The 21,161-nt window shown below is 37.6% G+C and overlaps 1 protein-coding gene across 11 annotated transcripts in view; it reads left to right on the forward strand.

The window, feature by feature from the left end:
* The first annotated feature begins 1,271 nt into the window (after positions 1–1,271).
* Positions 1,272–21,161, forward strand: part of LOC143221992 (inositol 1,4,5-trisphosphate receptor-like) — a 58,456-nt gene continuing 38,566 nt past the window's right edge. For 3 of the 11 annotated variants that reach the window (XM_076447768.1, XM_076447766.1, XM_076447770.1), the window contains exons 1-2: positions 1,273–1,879; positions 15,083–15,266. In XM_076447768.1, the coding sequence (XP_076303883.1) occupies positions 15,169–15,266 (98 nt within the window). In that variant the 5' untranslated portion in view covers positions 1,273–1,879; positions 15,083–15,168. Of the gene's footprint in view, positions 1,880–15,082; positions 15,267–21,161 lie in introns of all 11 variants that reach the window. The other 8 variants (XM_076447772.1, XM_076447775.1, XM_076447773.1 and 5 more) reach the window with 6 other exon arrangements.

The following is a 21,161-nucleotide window of genomic DNA, read 5'->3' on the forward strand; positions in this document are numbered from 1 at the left end:
AATGAAAAGATTTGAATTGCTCCGCATGTGGACGATTCGACACGATCAAATTGACACATGGTACGTTTCTCGTACAAATTCTAATTGAAACTGATCGATGGGGACTAGAGCCTTAAGCTAGTTGTAAAATTTCCTTAGGTACCTATTGTTTCGACGTATGGATTGTCTATTGTATGTTCGAGTGCTCACACGTCATTTTGAAACGAACAGAGAAACGAAATCCGAACGATCTTTTTCGTAAAAGTCTGTAACAGAAATGGACAGACGAGTGTGTCTCCGTATTTCATTTCCTTCGGAAATAAGGGATAACAAACCAAAGAGAAAAAATAGAAAAATGGTCAAATCGGTACGCGCAGAAGCGTCGACGAGGTACGCTCCTGTTAAAAAAAAGACAATGTTTCATGGATTTGTTATGGATCACAAAATGTTTTTTTAGCTAGTAGAGTGACGGTAATTAAGAACTCGCTAATTCCACGTTCTCATGGCTCATGGCGACACAATAAGAAATAACAATGAACACTACACTATTACAAATATTTATTATAAATAAGATATAACAAATATAAAGGATAAATATATTATATTGAATTAATAATGATTGAACGAGATGAAATTTTTTGGTACAATAAAATGAAAAGATCAACGCCGTTGGAAATCATTTCTCCCGAGATCTCGCATCCCGGAATTTCCTTCTCGTCCAGATATATCGACGTGCGTTATGAATAGCAGCATGTGTTTTCTTCGTATTACGAAAACTAGCACATTGCTGATTCTGATTTAACTCTAACTGTAAACGATTGTAGTTTCTAAAGGTGAACTTGGTGCGATTGCAAGAGACATATTATTACGCAAACTTAATTTTTCACTTTTCCAATAATATTCGTCAAATATTATCACCCTCATAAGAAAAACTATAGAAATTCAAATGTACCGCCAACAGCGTTCCATCTGTATCAATCGGGTCGAAACACGCGCTTACCTACAAACTTCTACATTACCGACGGCAGCTCGTCACGCGTTTCGAAAAACAACAAAAATTTGATATTGTAATTCCTGCAATGTTCTACGCGATCTTTACATTTGGAAAATGTCCAATATCCAATTGGTCGTTTCGTTGAAGAATTGTCTGCAAAATCAAATTTGTCTTCGTTGTTTGTTTGTCAATTATTTTTCCAGAATAAGCGTGTGTGTGGACAGCTATTTTCCTCCGGTGTGTTTCATATTTATTCGAGATGATAATGCGTCGGATGTAAAGAGACTGTAAGAGGAAATAAGTCGACAGATAGTAACAGATGTGACTCGATTGATCAGTGGACGATGCTCAGAGCCATATGCTGCACGGTGTGGGCTCTCACAAGCAAGTCTCGCAATCGTCGTCCAGTCCAGTGCCTCCAGTCGTAGCAGAACCACCGACCGGTGTGAACGTATCTCCTCGTGCGTCGTTCCGCCGTTCTGTCGTGTGTCTACGTAAATACGTGCGTATCGGTGATACTTGTGGCAGGCCGTGGGTACTGTTCACCGCGAAAATTCCAGCGTCCAGTGCATTTTTAGCTGATCCGTTCCCCGGATCGAACGAAAGGACGAAAGACGTACGAGGAAATTTTCTTTGTGCCCGGGAAGATCGGTGGTGGTAAACGTGACACGTACTTACGCAGGGAATCAACGAAACAGAGAGACGATCGACGAACGCCCGCCGTCTTTGCACGTAACGTGCGTTCGTCGTCGGGGAAACATCATCGACGGTATATCGAAATCATTTTTCGGCGGTGTTGACCCGGCGCTTGATACCGCCTCGGGCCGGAACGGAACGGTCTCTATCGCCGACGTGGAGTCGCGGAGTGCACCGAAACTATTCGATCGGCACGGACACGGCGAGGAAGTGAGTAAACACGTTCTTTTTTTTTCGCTCGACGAATACTGATAGTGCAAAGTACGTTTCCTCTCGTTTCACCCGCCTCGATCTTCTGCCCAGTTCTTTCGAGTGCTTATGTTAGTCAAGTTTTTCTCGGGACTTTTTTCGGTTCCGCTCGTTCACTGTCGATCGCTTTCTACGAATATATCGATAGGTTAGATTTCGTGTGGCTACCGATTCTCGTGTTCTGGAAACTCCATTGATTCGTACTATTCGTCGAACCAATTTGGTAGAAGTGTGTTTCTCTCATAGTTCGTCGAAACTGTTTCTCTTGAAAAACACGCGATTCAATTGTGTGTCTAATACCCAGTCACTTCGTACATATATGTTTTTATTATACATACATAGAACCATCAGCTGACTGACTGATTGACCGACTTTTACAAACGGTTCTGCTTGACGTTGCCCGCTAAGTCAATTCGTTTTGCATTTGAATGGTGAGAACGAAACAATATTGTTCCTTGAGAGTGATTCAATTAATAGAAATCGTTAAGATCTACGCCATGGGTCGGCGTAAAAGGACTTCGCCTATGCTTCATAATGATCGGTATGCTTTATTTATCCTCCCTCCAGTGCTCTTCGCGTTGATTACCATACGAGCCTCTATAAACGGCGAACCGATAGAAATAGAGCTCGCTAAATAAATACATATCGCGCCGATGCATGTGAAATACATACATATCGCCATTTTTATCCGCGAACTAACTTCCAGGCTTCATAACTCTTTACCAATATTACCGCGTGTAGTGACAGTTGTTTGTGATTAATTGATGAAAGCTAGTTTTTCAATGATCTCGAATTTTTCCATGGCTATGATTAATTGCTGTTATTAGCATTATTATGCGAGACCTAGGCGTTGTCATGCGACATCATCCGGACTTATATTTCGTTAATTCAAAATGTACACTTTCGGTTTATTTTTAACTTCGTTATCGTATCCGGTTTTATTGTTGTGAAGATGCAATCTATTAATTGCACCACGATGCAACATTTTTTGTAGCGGACTATACATATGTATATATGTATGTATATGTATATTTATGAATATTCAAGCCATAACCTCTTTCCTTTACTCTGATACTTATGGAATTGCACGGATCGGAAAAAGTCAAGGCAAAAAATAGTTGAGGCCTTGAGACACAGGATGAAGGGAAAAACTCAGATTATATTCACAGGGTGCCGAAGAAGTACTAAAAATATTTAAATAGTTACACAAGTCGCAGATAAACAAAATTTTATAGTTTCTATGATACTTCACAACGTAATATATTCTTGATATAGTAAAAAAATTTGTTTAACCCTTGTGTTAATAACCGGGTACCCGCTTTCGATTTCTTTTTAAAATTAATTTAATGTTCTCGTTGCCAAATAGCAAAATTTTTATGTTCGCGGCAATCACAGATTAATTTGCATTTGAGGCACAAAAATTGAGCTGAAATTATAAAGTGCATCATTGAATATGGTAGAAGATATTCAAATTTTCGGGTACAACACCGATTAACGCATTTTGTCATATGTCATATGCAAGTCATATGTAATAAAATTTATTTATTTTTCCAAATTTGCGTTTTAACAAAGAGAGTATATGTAATATGCAGTAGCCAGATGCAATATCCTCGATATCCGAAATTATTTAGGTCATTTAACTCCGACTACCTTTCGCGTTGGAAACTAAGCAAGCAAGGTGTGACTTCCGTTATCGCGCGGCACGATTCAACATCAAAGAAAGCGATAAACGCGACAGCTTCATATGTATATTTTAAGGTAAGACCGAGTATTGCTGTAATTGTCGGATTGTCCTTAGCCGGTTGACACAATACGATGATAACAATTTACGTGCAGCATGCGCAGTATGTATTTGCAATACGCTTATCACACAGAACGTACACACACACACGTGCAACTCCTCTCCTCTGCCGTACGCATATAAGTATCTAGACACATAGAAAATTGCTATGAATGGCCATTTATCTTAACCTGTACATTTGACAAGAAATCGGAAAGAACTGTGACAATAATAATCAGAGTTCTACGCTTCGAATGTGAAGATTATAATCTATTATTAAGAGTCGAATTTTATGAATAAATTCCCTATCTCTCTTATGAAATTATGCAGGATAAACAACTTTTAATCACGCTAGCCGCAAAAGAAGGTACGACAAGGGGTTGATTGGATTGTTTTGATATCGTGGGAGTTTTTAGGGTTCACATTCAGTGGTAAAATCGTTCAAATAATACATACAGTAGAACCTCGATTATCCGGCCCTCTAATGTTTGAATTCGTTATCGTCTGAATACATTCCACAAAGAATTACATAGTTTGCGTTAAACCAACCCATACACTTCAATAACGATTAAGTTCAGCGCTGAATCTATATGTACAGTTACTCGAATTAATATTCGGACACTCTAAAAAAGACGATAACTTTTTTAACATTGTACTATACCATTTGAACTTTTTTGGGAAGCTAGAGTAATTAGTTTACTACAGGAGGTGAAAAATTATTTTTCAAGAATAGTAATTGATTGGAATTGCAGAAAAAATACTAAAAGTTGCATTTTACAACTTGTTTCTGTGAGCCTATATTGACAATTTAAAAAATCCGTTTTGTAGATCTGTATGAATTAAGCATATTCTCGTCAAAATCGGCCGACGTTGCAATGAGTTACAAACGTTTAAAGATGGTGAAAATTGCAGATTTTTGTCTGTCGTTTTCTACCGCATCAACCGATTTCGATGAAACTTTCACAGTGCACATAATTGACACACACCTACAAAACGTACTTTTTAAATTTTCAATATATGCCCACATAAAAAAGTTGTAAAATGCAACTTTTAATATTTTTTTTCTACAATTCCGATCAATTGCTATTTCTGAAAAAATTTCTTTTCACATCCTGTAGTAAAGTAATTGCTCTAGCTTCCCAAAAAAGTTCAAATCATATAGTAAGATTAATAACTATAATTGTTGTATTATCCGAACAATCATCTTCCACTCATTAGCACGGATAATCGAAGTTCTACTGTACATGTTTATTGAGGTAGTGTGCGAGAACTTTTGTACAGCAGTACATAGACGGTGTATGGTGCTTCGCGCCTTTTGTTTTTCACACGTAATTTTTCCACACTTACGGCAGCTTGAAAATGAGCGGAACGCGGGTTTGGCTGGTTATGTTGTCGTGTGCGAGGTTGTTGCTAGCAGGTATTTATTTCATGTGCAAATTGCATCGCGTTACACGAATCGACAGCTGCGTCGGCGCGAACACGCTTACCGGAGGTTAACGACACAGCCTGCGGACGTTCAATTGCTTCCGTCTTTTCGTCAAGTTCGAACCGATAAACCTGATATTGCTAGCGTGCGCTGTCAATAGCGGATCAAGTTCAATACATCTTCTCGAGCACCGATCAATCCGATATCTGCTCCAAGAATCCCAGGCAATGCTTTATTTATTGCAGTTCTTTGATGTGAACTGCGAAACTGCGGTTTCAGGTGGATGAAAGACACAATGGACGGTTTGTCAATTACATTTGATTCGCGCTGTGTTTGGTCAAATATTTGCGCAACTTGCGGGATCATCACTAGTTTTTAAGTAAATCACTAGTTTTTTAAAAGTTCTTAAACGATTATTTCATTGAGAAGTATAGATATTGTAGAATTCGCAGCGCAATTTCGTTGGCACAAAATCTTGAATCTGAACGGGTAAGAAGCCTCTCTCTTCAGAAGGACGATTCCATGGAGTTCGATCAACAGAAATCAAAAATTCATGAAGATATATTAATGCAAATTTTATCTGCTATATAAATGTTCGACGAATTCTTTCGTTCAATGAAAACGTTGTTTTAATTCGTGATGAAATTGAAATGTTGAAAAATTGTCATCTTGTAAAAAAATAAAGCGTAATTGTGCATAAAAGGTCCCACCTCACCGATTTTGATAAAATTTAAATATGTTGTAAAACTCAACATTCTGAACAACTTTTTCCTATACATGTAACCGCCGCTCAGCCTTAGTTTTTGAGAGATTTGTGAAAAACTGCAGCTACTACTACATTTAATTTTGCCTATACGTGCACGCCCGTGCTGTGCGTATGCTTCAGCATGATGCGACCTGATGCGACCGCTCGTCAACTGTTTCTACAGATATATCACTACGATCGTCGGACGATCCGATATACCGCGTGAACTTTTTAAATCATACGATGATGAAGAATGAGTACATATTATATTACAACGACACCACACACACCCATCCAGTGCTTAACACGCACCCACTGTTTCTAAATTAAACTCTAGATTCTTACGTATTGTCACGTGCTGATTACGAATATGATATTGAAAATTTGCACAAATGTTAATTTCTTAACGGAAACCTTATTTTTAGAAACATTGGGTGCGTGTTAAGCACTGGGTGGGTGTGTGTGGTGTTGTCGCTTCTCATCTCCACAATGTCTTTCCGATCGTAGTGATATATCTGTAGAAACAGTTGACGAGCGGTCGCATCAGGTCGCATCATGCTGAAGCATACGCACAGCACGGGCGTGCACGTATAGGCAAAATTAAATGTAGTAGTAGCTGCAGTTTTTCGCAAATCTCTCAAAAACTAAGGCTGAGCGGCGGTTACATGTATAGGAAAAAGTTGTTCAGAATGTTGAGTTTTACAACATATTTAAATTGTATCAAAATCGGTGAGGTGGGACCCTTTATGCACAATTACCAAAATAAATTTTAACTAAGTGTTATACAGGATATTTCACCCAACTTGACCACCTTAAATATCTTTGTTGTTTTTAAAGATACGTGAAATGTCTGAACGACAAAGTTGAATGGTAAAATGGGGCTCATACGATACCAAAAAATTTTTGTTTCTATGTAAATTTTTTTTGAGATATGAAGGTCACCTTCATTTTTTAAAAAATGGAATGAGGTATTTTTTAATACATCAATCGATGCAGTTGGACATTCGTTATAAAAAAAGTACTAACCTATGTACATATGTCGAAAAGTTAATAGTTCAGGACATATTTCAATTTAAATAACTCTAAAATACCATTATCGATAAAACTTTTTTAATATCGTACTATACGATTTGAACCTTTTTGGGAAGCTAGGGCAATTAGTTTACTGCAGGATGTGAAATTTTTTTTCAAAAATAGCAATTGATCGGAATTGTAGAAAAAAAATACTAAAAGTTGCATTTTACAACTTTTTTATGTGGGCCTATATTGAAAATTTAAAAAATACGTTTTGTAGGTCTGTGTCAATTATATGCACTGTGAAAGTTTCATCGAAATCGGTTGACGCGGTAAAAAACGACAGACATTGAAAGATGTAAGAATTCTTAGATATAGGCCCAAAATCGTAAAAATCTGCAATTTTTACCATCTTTAAACGTTTGTAACTCATTGCAACGTCGACCGATTTTGACGACAATATGTTTAATTCACACAGATCTACAAACCGTACTTTAAAAATTTTCAATATAGACCACATAAAAAAGTCGAAAATGCAACTTTTAGTATTTTTTTCAACAATTCCGTTCAATTGCAATTTTTGAAAAAAATTTCTTTTCACATCCTGTAGTGAACTAATTGCTCTAGCTTCCTAAAAAAGTTCAAATCGTATAGTACAATATTAAAATAGTTATCATCATTTTTAGAGGGTATTTAAACTTTTGTCCACTACTGTATGATATACGAGTATAAGTGTAGAGAAAATTAAATAAGTGGAAAATGTAATTTCCATTTTACGAACGTTGTTTTGAACAGAACACTATGGTTGCCATTCTACTCAGTGATATATGTAGTGAGTTCTGAGATAAGCACACACAATGATTTATGACGCAAGGTCATTCAAGGTCAATTGTGTGTAGTAAAATAATCTTGGGATTCTTTGTAATGTTTCTTCTTATCTATTTCGACCTGTATTTTATAATATATAAACAATATCGAATTGTTTGTTAAATATGCACTAAACATAATTTCGAAAGTGTTTAATTTTATTTTACCAAAGTTTTAACCAAGAACCCAAAAAACATTTTGAAAATCGGAAAGTTGTAAATCACGACGATTGGTATTCACGTGGACTGTTGCCATTCTTGCGTTGTCTCAAGAAATTGCATATTTGTATTAGAATACATATATGTATGACTATGTATAATGAGGAAACAGGTTCAGTTGAGGTTGAGGCACGTGTTAATATGATTCGTTTTTTTAATGTTTTTTTTTAAACTTTAGTCGTTGGTTTTAGTAATTTCTAGACGTTACGAAACATCTTGTGTAATGCTTGCCAATGACAACACGGTTGACCCAGAACGAAACATTTTTGGTGAAATGAAGAGATTTGCGCTCTAGCTGTAAATCTAAATAAAAATATTCATTAGAATAGCACTTAACGCATTATGAAAATATAAAACTTATTTACGTAAACAAGTTTGGAAAAATTGAAGGTAGTTTCTATAAGTGATTTGTAATGGAAGAAACAAATCTTTGTTCAATTCTAGCTTTTGCGAATTAAATCACTAAAAGAGCTGTAGTGCGCTGTCGATTTTCCACCTTTAAAGTATACTCAGAGGCTTCAAGCATATTCTCTTGGAATTCATATATGTACATTCATAAGTCGATTACTTCGGTAGATTAAGTACGCTGTGCGGGAGATATGCAAGTGTGTAGAACGGTACGAAACGAACAGATTTCACCAAGGTTAATAGAATTTTTCTATCAGCCTGAACGCAATAAACCTTTTAAACGGTAAAACGTTTTTCTTGGATATCCGAATTGTCATTTAATTACTTTAATTTTGGCGATTAAATTGAATGAGTTGTGGTTATGTTGGGAACAACAGAAAGATTAATGAGTCCACAACGTATAATTATGAAAAGGTATTCTATAAAATGAAACATTAGATGAAATATAGTATTTTCCAGCAATGTTAGATTTAAGTATTTGATAAAATATTATTTTGCATTACATGATTATAGTACATATTCGCGTATGAAAATGTTATAGTTTTCAGTATCTCATTTCTAACATCTTCAAGGTTTCTTCAGCCCCGATAATTCGTCACAGTTTGGAATGAACCTGCGCGGATCGCTGACTGGTTTAGCATAATAAACGCAAAAAGGTCATGTTGTCGTTAAAGGAAAAAAAGCCACTTGGAAAAACGAAACTCTGGGAGAACACTGGTAACTCGAGTAGCCGGTTGAACACGAGAACCCCGGCTGCTTCATACGAGTCGCGATTTCGCAATTTCTGAAAATTATACGGTTCCTGGTGTGAAACTGAATATAGCCTTTTATTATTGTGCAGCCGTTAATTCGAAGCGCGTGCCACCGGCTTAGTTGCTGCGAAAGGAGGGAGATCAAGGCTTTAAAACGTATTTAGTGCGACGGCTAAATTAAATTTAGCAACCGCTTATTAAACGAAATACTTGAGAAAGATGAAAGAACAGAAGAATTTCACTGCTGCACAAATTAAATGTATGTGATAAGAAAAGACAGACAAGTTAAATCAATTTATTGGTTCGTACGAGACGTACTATGTATTTGTAACAATTTGAAAATAAATACGAATTCTGTAAAGTAAAATGTAATGTTTTTTGATCAACTTTTTCGTTCTTAATCTCAAGTACAAGCAGAGGAAAGACAAATCCATAGAGAAAAAAATTATGGAAAAGCCACCGCGCAGATGTTTCTTATATCCTATGGCTCAGTTCGCTCGTCGAACAATAATCGCCAATTGGCTATCAATGCGATCTACTGAAACCGTATCGGGACATCCACGTGCTTTGTTAAAATCCTACGTCCGAATACTGCCTCGAATATTATTAATTTTCGTTCTATCATTATCGGTTACATACAGTTGGTTACAAAGATACCGAAATTACGTTAATAATAACAAATATAATTCGGATAATTCCGATGCAATTGAAATATGGCTCGGAGCATAATTCTATTGGAAAATGTTTAATTAGTGTTGTCGCTGGCAGACAATTAATCGGAGCTCATCTCCAGCGAACAGAACGTGATGTAAATGCGACATGACACGGGTGTCTGGAAAAAAGGAGAAAACAAAATTGCTGTTTTGTTCATGAATATTGCATGGCGCGTACGACTCATTTGTGCCGCTTTGAAGTCTATCATTTGATTCGATTAACGAAATATTAGAGGTTCGCACTGCATTGTACCGGTTTGATTCTGCGTCGATGAGATTCGCAAAACGGAACCGTCGCAATAAATCCGTCGTGTCCGATTAAGGCCGTGTATTACTGCTGCATCGGCTGGTGGCAGTTTATTAACGCGTCTTCGTCATGTGCCCTGCTGATGAAATACAGTCTCTCGTTGATTTTCACCTCGATACGTCCTGCGTGATACACATCGCTTCTATACATATGTATTTATTAATCACGATATCGACATTAAAATTTGTATTTATATTTAACTTGACGCGAGCTTATGCGAACGTATTACCTAAACAAGCAACGTGCTTTTCGTGGACGTCGAACTGCAGGGTCCGATGTGTACAAAGTACAAACATTGAAAAAAGATTAAATATTAAAACTTGGATGTTGTTACACGCACAGACAATTCTGAGATATATTGAATGTAGGAAATTTAATTATTAAAATGATTGTCTACACCATTTAGTCTTTTTAATTAATGTACAATAAAGTTATGATATTAATATGTACAAAGGTTTCTGGTATCGAAGATAATTATAATATTGTTTCTATATTTTCTCGAGATACACTAATCTTATCTTACTTTTGCTTACATTGCTAATCATTTCTGGTCGACATCCTTACAATCTCAATAATTGTGATCTAAAAAATTTTCTGGTTCTTCTGTTAATATGTATTTGATGTAGAAGTAATAATCTTCTTGAAACAAATGCAATATTCTTCCAGTAATTGATTCCTAAAATTTGAATGTAATCCCGGTAATTCTCGTTAATCGGCTTATATGGTTCGTTGTGATATTTCGTTATAAGTTCCTTGTTGGATCGCATGTACCAAGTTATGACCATTAAACCAGGATAAATTCACATTTTAAATTCAGCATAGAAACACGATGTTCTCTTCTGCATTCATCGCGGTCACGAACAAAAAATGTAGAACTACACGATTTAAGAATCAGCACGGACCCGGGTTTTCTCTTAGATCAAGGCTTTACTGTGTACATTGAAAGAAATTTTCGACACATTTTTAATGTTTGTTCATCGCCAACAAATGTATATACTCTCAAGTACTAAATTGTACGAAGAAAGGAAGAGCATAACATACACGAAAACAAAGTTGAATGTAAAAATAAGCTTTTCGGTAGTCGGTACGCTATAAATTGGTGCATGCAAAATCGATGTAGACAGTTCTAACTTTGCAATGTATAATTGATTATTTATCTACACTCTATTTATAAGAAAGGTGCATGTTCGACAGATATGAGCTAAATTCTTGAGATCCGAATTCATGCTGGTGGCCAGCAACATTTCTTGCATAAACCAATAACGATCGTTTTTCGTTTATCGCCGTATTTAGCTCTTTACGTACGTATTTATTAACTAGCAACCAAATATGAAATTATTGGTGCATGACGATGCGACGGTGTCCCTGTAAACTGGAACACTACCCAGAGTTTTGCCTTTGTCGAAGGCCAACAGATTAAATTTAACACTAGAAGATTCAGAAGGAAAATAAATTGAAATCTGACTTCACCGTGCGATGATGCAAAGTCTCGTACGTGAACAATAATAGCTGGACTCCGGATGTTTACGCAGAATCACGTTTTTATGCGTATATTTTCGGCGAAAGTGGAGTCCGCTAAAGTAATATTCGTATTGCGATATTTATTTCATGTTTCAACATTACATTCTAATTGCCGTCGCTCTCGAACGATTAATGTGCACGATCGGAATAAAAGAAGAATAGGTCCATGACTCACTTTGCTGTTTCCGTGAATTTTTTTATTAATGAATACCGGGAATAGATTGTTGCGTTCGCGAATGAGGCAACCCGTCCGTTCACATAGAAGGGAATTGGACGCTGGCACAATGACTTTAAAGGCAAAAGCGGCCTTCTCGTTCGAAGCTTGCTCGAGACAAGTCTAATTAGATCTCTCCCGTCGAGTTCGAACCTCTCCGGTAACGTGAAATTTAAAGATTAGAAACCGCCCTGCTTCGTCGAACCAGAAGAAACGTAACACTTCAATGGAAACATCAAAGGAATCGGAGAATTAGCGGAACCGTGCGACAGCCATTATAGATTCGATTTATAATTGATCGGTGTAAGGGCGGCAATCGATGGTGGTCGCTCTCCAAGGGAGAAGTAAGTCTTTAAATAAACTGACCTTCAACCTTAAGCTTGTCGGTAAACAACGGCATTGAGGCGGGTTCGGTTTTATCGAGCAAATCGATGATAGTGTCTGAGAGCGTCGCAAACAAGTAGAAAAAAAAATTTGTTTGGTTTATGCTCGGACGTAATACATATCGAGTCTGTTCTATGGACAGAGATCTGCATACTTAAACCTGTGAGAACACGACGGCAAATAGCTTTCGAACTTTTCCACACTTTCTAGCTGGCTTGCAAGGCGAAAGCGAAATCCTATAACCATGATATGTAGTTTGTCAATAGTCGTTGTACAAACTTGCTGCATGTGTGTATACAATGAACGGAAATCAAGAGCCTAACAACTTTATAGTGATGGCATTCAACCACGCAAAATTCAATTACAGAATAGCGAAACAATCATTTCAATCGTTCATGTTAACACGTACCATTTAGTCGAAGTTTGATCAATTCAATACAATTACAAAATGAAAACACTTGAATTTCACTTCAACTTGAATAAACTTCCTGGATTGGATATCTATTATACATCGCACAGTTGTATTGAGAGATCAAGGGACTTCGTTCTCCAGTGACATAAACGATCGATGGTTACCGTGACGATGGAGGAATCGTTCATTGATCGAAGTCGCAACGAATGATTCCGGTCGTTCTAACGCGTTGGTTTAACAGTCGTTAGAATTCCCTTGGTATCAGCGAGCTAATCAATCACGAACTGTTTTCGCATGGATCGCCGGTTCTGATCCCTCTTATAACGAATTATGGATTTGCCGGGGGCTTGAAATTAAGCTCCTTACGGGCACCGAGGAAACCTTACGCGTTCACTTTGTGCGGCGGTCTGTTATTTAATAGAAAACGCAGTTCGACTGTTATTATGTATTTTATCGTTCTGCGGCGTGCGCCCGCGACACCGTTCCATAGTCACGACGGACGTGTTAATCGAAAACAATGATCACCGTTTATCCGGTCGGTCTCTATTAGCGGAGAACTTCACGGGCCAATTTGTGGCCTATCTTGCGGACCAATTAAATCTAGCTCATTCGAGCATGCTCTTAACGAGCCGCATTCGCCGTAGACAGGCATAAGCAACGATCAGATTGAAAATATCACGCGAACGCGTTTTTCTTACCCGTGTCTAAATTAAAAGTGGCGGCTCGCTGTCAGATCGTTAGCCATGATTGGCCATTGTTCGTTGCTCGAGGCGAACGGTGGAACGGGCGCTAATTTCTTATCCGTTTTGTAGTCGGCGAATTTCTTACACTTCGGTCCCAGCTCGAGATTATTAATCTTTTAATGGTTGGCAGTGTTTGCGAATATTCGATCAGGAAGTGCTAACGCAGATGATAGCAATTGTCAGCCGATACTTGCGGCCATTGGTGGTCTTTAGTGACCAATAATGGTCATCAGAGACCAATAGCTGCAGTACATACAGCAATTATCGTGGTCACGAGTGAGTGATCCATAATATTAACTGGCATTCATCATTGATCAGTTGCGGTTACATATTACTGTTCGGTGGTTGCTGGTGGTGCTACTCTTAATGTGCTCAATCACGCCCATTTCATCTATCCGTTAAGATCGACTAAGAAAACTTTTATTTCGAACAAACATCCGCGGTCTAGTCATACTAATGCGATTTTGATTCGTATTGCACGGACATGAGCGGGAGCTGGTAAATAAAAATGTACAATCACGATTTCCACTCAGGTGTGCCAGGAAAAGTGTAGAAAAGAGCTGATAAGAGGGAATATCGATCGGTAAACCTTCTGTTAAGATTCCTTTATGAAACGTATAAGATGCTTCGCATTGTGTATGCATGTATGCTAAGGAACGACGGGAATCACAAGAACGTTTTCGATCATTCGTAGTTCTGAAAGATCAGGTTCGGTTCATCGACGGGAAACGCGATTCGAATCAATATCCTTCGGTTTCGCAGCGAACTCGGTCGGACAGACGAAAGATGGCAATTTTCATGGTAAAATTGAGTTCGCTGGGATCCATTTTACAGGATATCCAGCGCGATGAAACCGTCGGCGATCGAAGACAGGAAAAAGTTAATTCCGAAAGTGCCGTGATAGGAGTAATTACCCCCTGAAGACACATTTTGCAATTTAAGGTAATCCAAGCGAGCTCAATCTGTCGCGTTTATTCGATTAAGGAAAACTATTTATATTTTTTTAACCTTTCTTATCTCGTGATCGTGTCGTGCTTACTGGCTTAGCAGAAGTTATGTGCCCGCCGGTGATGTTTCCAACTCGTCTCTTTTCGACTCGTGTTATTTTAAATTGATCTAGGTTTTCTGTTTGTTTCAAAAGTCATGCTGTGGAATTAATGTAAATTATCTTCGAGGTTATCTTTGAATTCGATCTGTTCTTATAATTCTGTTTATTTTTCCACGTGAGTATGAATCATCTTCCGCTGCTTTTGCATTTAAGGAGTTTAGGTAGACGATATTCGTATAAAGCGTTCAAAGACTACTGTAAAGCCGCTGTGTGTTTAACAAAGCTGCGAATATATTCAAGAAACACCTGGGACTTTCGAACACACGTTTCGGATCAATAAATCAAACTTGACAAGATTGTACATATTATGGAATGACTGTTTGAGTGAAGCTCCATCGAAAGGCTTGTCCTCTGTATCTGATTTTTCTGAAGCACAAATTCCTTTATCTTTGCTTGAAATGTGCAAAGAAATGACCTAGAAAATCTGAACGACGATTTTCAGGTGTCCTCGAGTGGGACAAGAAGCGTGAAGGAACGTAGAAGTTGCATAGCTACATTGTCGAGAGATTGTGTGCAGTTCCTCGTGTGCTAACGACCGTTTCTCCCCCGTAGGTGTAGCCATGAATAATTCACTCGGCTAAGGGATGAAATTTCTCCGACTGTGAGGTACAGAGAGACTTGAAAACAACAGCGTCAAGATGGGCGAGATCCTCGGTTCAGCGAGTTTCCTTCACCTCGGCGACATCGTCAGCCTTTACGCGGAGGGAAGTGTCTCGGGATTTCTTTCAACTCTCGGGTAAGTTGAATATTCATTAAATCATTCTAACTAGTCAGCCCCCACCACCCCAACAGACAGGCCAGCAACGCCCCATTGTTCCGTGATTTGTGATTTCGGACGCGAGGTAGAGCTCTTTGGACCACTTTATCATCGCCGGAAGGGAGCCTCCGAGACGCTCGAGAACTCGGGGAAAATAATTAATGAACCTGGAATTAAGGCCAAATTTTCATTTTACTCGACGCTTCGTAGTAGCCAACTTATTTGTTGATCGGAATTATTTTTCACGATTTCAATTCTTTATTTTTGGATATTCCTTCAACGTTGCACCTTGAAGTGCAACGAAATGTCTATGTATCATTGTGCCAAAAAATGCGAACTATCGTGCACACTTGCAAGATGGCCCAAAAATGTTGGTCTTCCTTGGCAAGGGCGATTCCTGAAGTCATGTCAAGTAACTTTTTCCGTTGTGAAAATATACTGCGCGGCTTTCTTCAGGAGTTATCAACGAAAAACGCTGACCAATCAGAGCACAGGTCTCGCTCAGCGCGGCGTTGGCATTGGCCGAGCATGAATCAGTCGCTAGTAGCCGCGCTCTGATTGGCTCGTGTTTTTCCTTAATAACACCTTAACAAAGCTGCGGAGAACATTTTCGCAAAGGAAAAAGTTACTTCAAATAACCTTAAGTATCAGGACACGCTGTATTCTACATATGTGTACTGTTATGCCGTGAAGAAGGAAAGGATGGGGTTCCCTCGAGAAATAATCAGATTGTTCACAAGAAATCACGCTTGCAGAAAGTATACGTCCTTACAAAATAACTGACGACTCGAAAGAGAAAGAACCCGAACAATGAGAGGGTTCCTTATATGGATTCTTTATGAGGACCTTTGGTCTACACTAAAATGTGTCACCGGGGACATGTAACTCTGCCGTTCTTAGTCCAGCCAAACATTTGAGTCAGCTTTGGGCAAAAGGGCGAAGATAATGTTAATTTGGAATCTTATCGGGAAGGGTGATACGGCATAACAGTACATAGTAACCACCATACCAATTACTATTAACGATTCACATAGACTTCTAACTGGAAGTATTAATATCTGATTTCTTCTCGTGAATAATCATTACATTGAACATCATACAATTGGTGTTAAAATTAAAAACAACTTAGTGGCACTCATTAAAAATAGCTTAAGAAAGCGTAGTAAATAGCATCGATATAAAATTAATTGTTAAAAATAAGAATTCTGATAATGTTGTATTACTTGCGTCAGTTACATTTTTTAACAATATTCATATGCGTCAGATCATTATCAGATGTCGTCGGTATTGTTCACGTACGTGAACAGATTTTGATCTAATCAGTAATAGACATGTATTGATATAAGGCGGTATTAAATGTTCACGTAGTTTCTGCATATTACTGTTCGTAACAGAAATGATTCGGAAAGTCTAAATATATGTCAATTTTACACATTTACAATTTGCAATAATAATTATACACACACACACTTACAAGTATTCTCGTATAATTTCTAGGCGAATTATTTTTTGACAAAAAAATGAGATAGCGATAATAGTTGGTTACTTACTCGTGGTTTTAAAACGGACTTCCGAATAATTATTGCTCTTGTTCAGGTTACTGTCTACATACACGAGTAGCTTTTATCAGCTACTTGAAAATTCAATGCATTCTTCGGGCACCCGATTTTCCTCGCCTTTATGTTACCGTTCCTCGATGCAAGGGATGTATACTATTCTCTTTATCGTGCGCGCTCAACTATCAATCTTCCCATCGGGGTCACAGGAAAAAAATTTCCTCGTTGCAATGCGAGTTCAACTGATCCTGATGTGCCCATAGCATGTCGAACCGTTTTCTAGAATATGCAAGAAACGATTAGATATTCAGTGTAAACACTGGTATCTCCCGCTCTGAAATCTTTCGGCCCGAAGAGGAACGCCGCACAGTGGGCTCGATTGAAGAAGTACGCGACATTTTTGAATAACTCTTCAACCACTGAAGATATTGCAATGTTTGAACTGAATATATAAAAAAATAATTCCTTTTCAATGATTTTTAACTTAATATATTTCACATTTGTTTAATCGTTTTTATTAATTTAAAACAGATTTATATAAATTATTTATTCTATAATATATTTAATATTTTCGTTATTTAATGCAAATAGATACAATGTTTATGTTTTACATTCTTGAGAAAAATTTGTTAAGGCCGAAAATATTGAAAAATTGCAATTTTACCGCATTTGATTATAATTCGTAAACCAATTAACCAATATCAATGAAATTTTCAGAGCATATATAATTTATAACAGTTGACAACACACATTTTTTAAATTTTCGTTATTGGCCCAGCTAAAAAAAGTTGTAAAAATCAATTTTTAGTATTGCTTTCCACAATTCCGACCAAATGCATTTTTTCAATTTATTTATTAGACATCATTTACTAAAATAATTCTTCTAGCCTTACAGAGACATTGAAGTCGTTTGGTCCATTCATGTAAAAGTTATTCTGTATATGAAGTTCTAAAAATAAAATATAATTGATATATATTAACTTACTTGATGTATTATATCAAATAATATGAACAGAAAACGTATAAAACTGAAAATAATATCGGAATCACGGTACTGCTCAGGCTGATAGTTCTGCTCTGACTGACAATAATTCTGTTTCAATCCACAATTTGCGTCGACAAAACAAAACATTTGAAAAGAAATTTCAAAAGATTTGGAGATTGATGCGCGTAAACAATTACAATGTAACTTATGCACTGTCGAAAAGAATTCGTCAAACTCAACGCAGTCAAAATATCAGAGATGAAAGACTGACTTATTTACTGCAAAATATAAATTAATATTAAATAAAAATATAATATAAATATAAATATTCAATACAGTCTGTCAGACTTTCAGAGGCTGCGTACTGCGTACATGTCTTCAGACAATAATATCTTGAAAAAGGACTCGAAGGAGGAAATCATTTTTGTCACATTACATAGAGGAAGGTTCACTGAAAAGATCCTTACTTGTTAAAAACTGGGATCTCCTGGGACTTGAAAGATCGCGTATGTCAAAGATACAAATTTTCAACGATTATTTTCATTCTGCTCAGAATTTTTTTTAAATATGTTATATATCATAATTGTTAATGAAAAGTATGATTTCTTATCAATAAAGTGTGCACTTTGATGTAGAAAAAAATTCTGGGCAAGAAGTTGATCACAGTTAGCAGGACACTTTAAGAATGAACAGCCAAATTATGTAGGGAAAATCGATATTCCTAAACTGTCTAACTTCATGCGTGTATCACAACTAGAACTGGTATTGTATTTGATTAATTTTATCATTTTCGTGGTCGGTGGACATTTAGAAATCGATATCAATTGCAAAAAATATCAAAATTAGAAAGTTGATTTTTTCGCAAAATGTCGCGTACTTCTTCGATCGAGCCCACTGTGCGCCGCGCCGTCTTAATCGTTTTGAAGTATTTTACATTTCATGAATTACTGATGATTTAAAAATCACCCCAAAATAACTCCAGACAACAGATTCATTTTTTTTCCTATAAATTTTAACCACTATTCGACTCACTTGTAAAATCCGAAAAGAAAATGAAAAATATTGCTGTAATAATATTCTTGGATGCATTCCTGGAATTCGTCATCGTCGCGAGTCTGGTCACCAGAGTCTCAAATAAAAGGTAAACATAAAATTCGAGGTCAAGTACATAATTTTCACCGGGATAACGAGCTGGAAAAGAAAAAGAAGGGGCGGACTATGTTGATGGTGTTTACATGGACGTTCTATCTCGCAGGGGCCAATTTTCGTGTAAAAGGCCCAGTTGGTGGCGTGCACCAGCGACAGGTGTTTGCATACGTAATCCTGGTCTTAAAGAGCGCCACGCAGGCGAAGGAAAATATGCAACGAATTAATGTGACCGATATATGTATTCGTCTTCCACGTTGCTTTGTCGTATACTATTCGAGGATATAGTACAGTAATGTTTCAGTTGTAATTTTTATAAACTTAGGGACCGAAACGTCACTTGTGTCGTGTACAGACGCTGTTCGTTGATCTCGTCCCATTGGCGTCAAACTAGGGACAATACCAATTTTTTGTTCTTAATTGTTCTTTTGATACGCAGCTTTTACCAGAATATTATATTTTTGTGAGTAAAATGATACCAAACAGGACACAATTTGTGGCTCGTGAGCCGCAAGTTGTCCAGGCCTGCTATAAATAGTACCTAAGTCAATTGTAAATAGATTATCTTTTTGGAATATTAAGACAAGACATGCCATTCAATTATGATCTATATCGGCTTCTAAAGAAGCCAAACCAAATTTCCGCAAGGAGCCAACGTTCTTTAAGCGATAGTATTGGCAATTTTCCCGTACTTTCAATCGGAATACGTTTTCTGTGGTCCCGAGAGGAGCGTTTGTGTCCGCCGGTAGAATATTTTACTCGATGATGCTTTCCCCGATAATGGTTTAATGATACACACGTTTACGTCAGTAGCAGAGATACCCTTTGAAAAGTCTCCGCAGTTGAGTACACGATCGACGGGGTCGATTACAAAGAGATCGCCTTATTACCTGCACGTATCGGTGTCCTATCTTTACGTTACCTGAAAGCATCGGCGCGCGAATAATACACGCGCGCAAAGAATAGCAAATGCGACGCTAGATAGTCGACGGGGCAAATATATTCAACGGAAACAGGTGCCATAGGCAGGTCAGGATTTATTCATAAGCCGATTAATAAGTTTCCCGAAGGCGTCCTGTCGCCTTTCGTCAAACTCAGGTCGCGTCGGGCCTCGTGCGAGCGTGTAACGAACTGCAGTCAGTCAAAAAAGTCTGCATATTCATTCCCATTACATATGCGCTTTAAGCAAAGAAAATTCATTTCTCATAGGAACCAACGTTTTTTCTTCCATTCTCTCGCATTTAAATAAGTCGAAAACTACAAGTAATTATCATCGGAAAATTGTAGTGCTTTTACTCTGCATGGTTAAATAACATAGGATCATTTTTTAAGGCTTCAAATATTTTCTGATTCAGTTATTTATAAATTATAACGGCAAGTTCACTGGTACAGAAGAGTTTCACTCCACTAATGTTGTTTATTTTCATTCGATGAATCACTTCGCGACTTCTCTTTACACCACCGCTTTCAATACACATTGTACTCTGAAAAGAGGCCAACTACCGAGTGTGTAACAGATTCAAAAACACTGAACGTTCGATCCTTCCCAGATCTCTGTCCGATTGTATCGGTCGTTTATTTATAGAGCGCAAAGCACAGTGGTCCCTAAAATAACGTGGATTCTTTTGAAGTCCGTTGTGCTACACGCGCGAGACATGATTTTTTCGAGTACACATTTTTTTTTTCATCAAACTCTCTTTCATCCGCAGCGGACACTTCGCTACGAAGAAAATTCGATTTTCGCTCGCTCTTTTCCCCCTTTTTGCGAACTAAATATGTACTCGCAAAATTGAATCGAGAATTAAACGTTTCAAAGGTTGGGTCAATTTTCGAATGACTTTGACTTCCGCCGCGAGCGGCGCGTGATTGATTGCAAAGTTCCACTCGGAAAAGGAGAAAGGAAATAGGTCAGGCACACTTTGATAACTTCAGTGGCATTCACCAAGCATGAATGGGCCCTCGAATAAGATCTCTGTGATCGAATCGCGTTTTCCTGGCGGCTGTTTGGTCGTCGCAAGATCGCGCGGCATCATCTTCCTCATAACTGAGAAGATAAGGCGCTAGCCGAGCTGCAAACACAAAGCAAGTACATATTACTTATGAAGATGCCACGACGTTGCGTCACACCTTAATACCTCTCTTGAATGTTAGGTTCCGTATAATCTAAATTTGTTTACATAATATTGC

The sequence above is a fragment of the Lasioglossum baleicum genome, chromosome 3 (genome assembly GCF_051020765.1).
Source record: "Lasioglossum baleicum chromosome 3, iyLasBale1, whole genome shotgun sequence".
Taxonomy (NCBI): Eukaryota; Metazoa; Arthropoda; class Insecta; order Hymenoptera; family Halictidae; genus Lasioglossum; species Lasioglossum baleicum.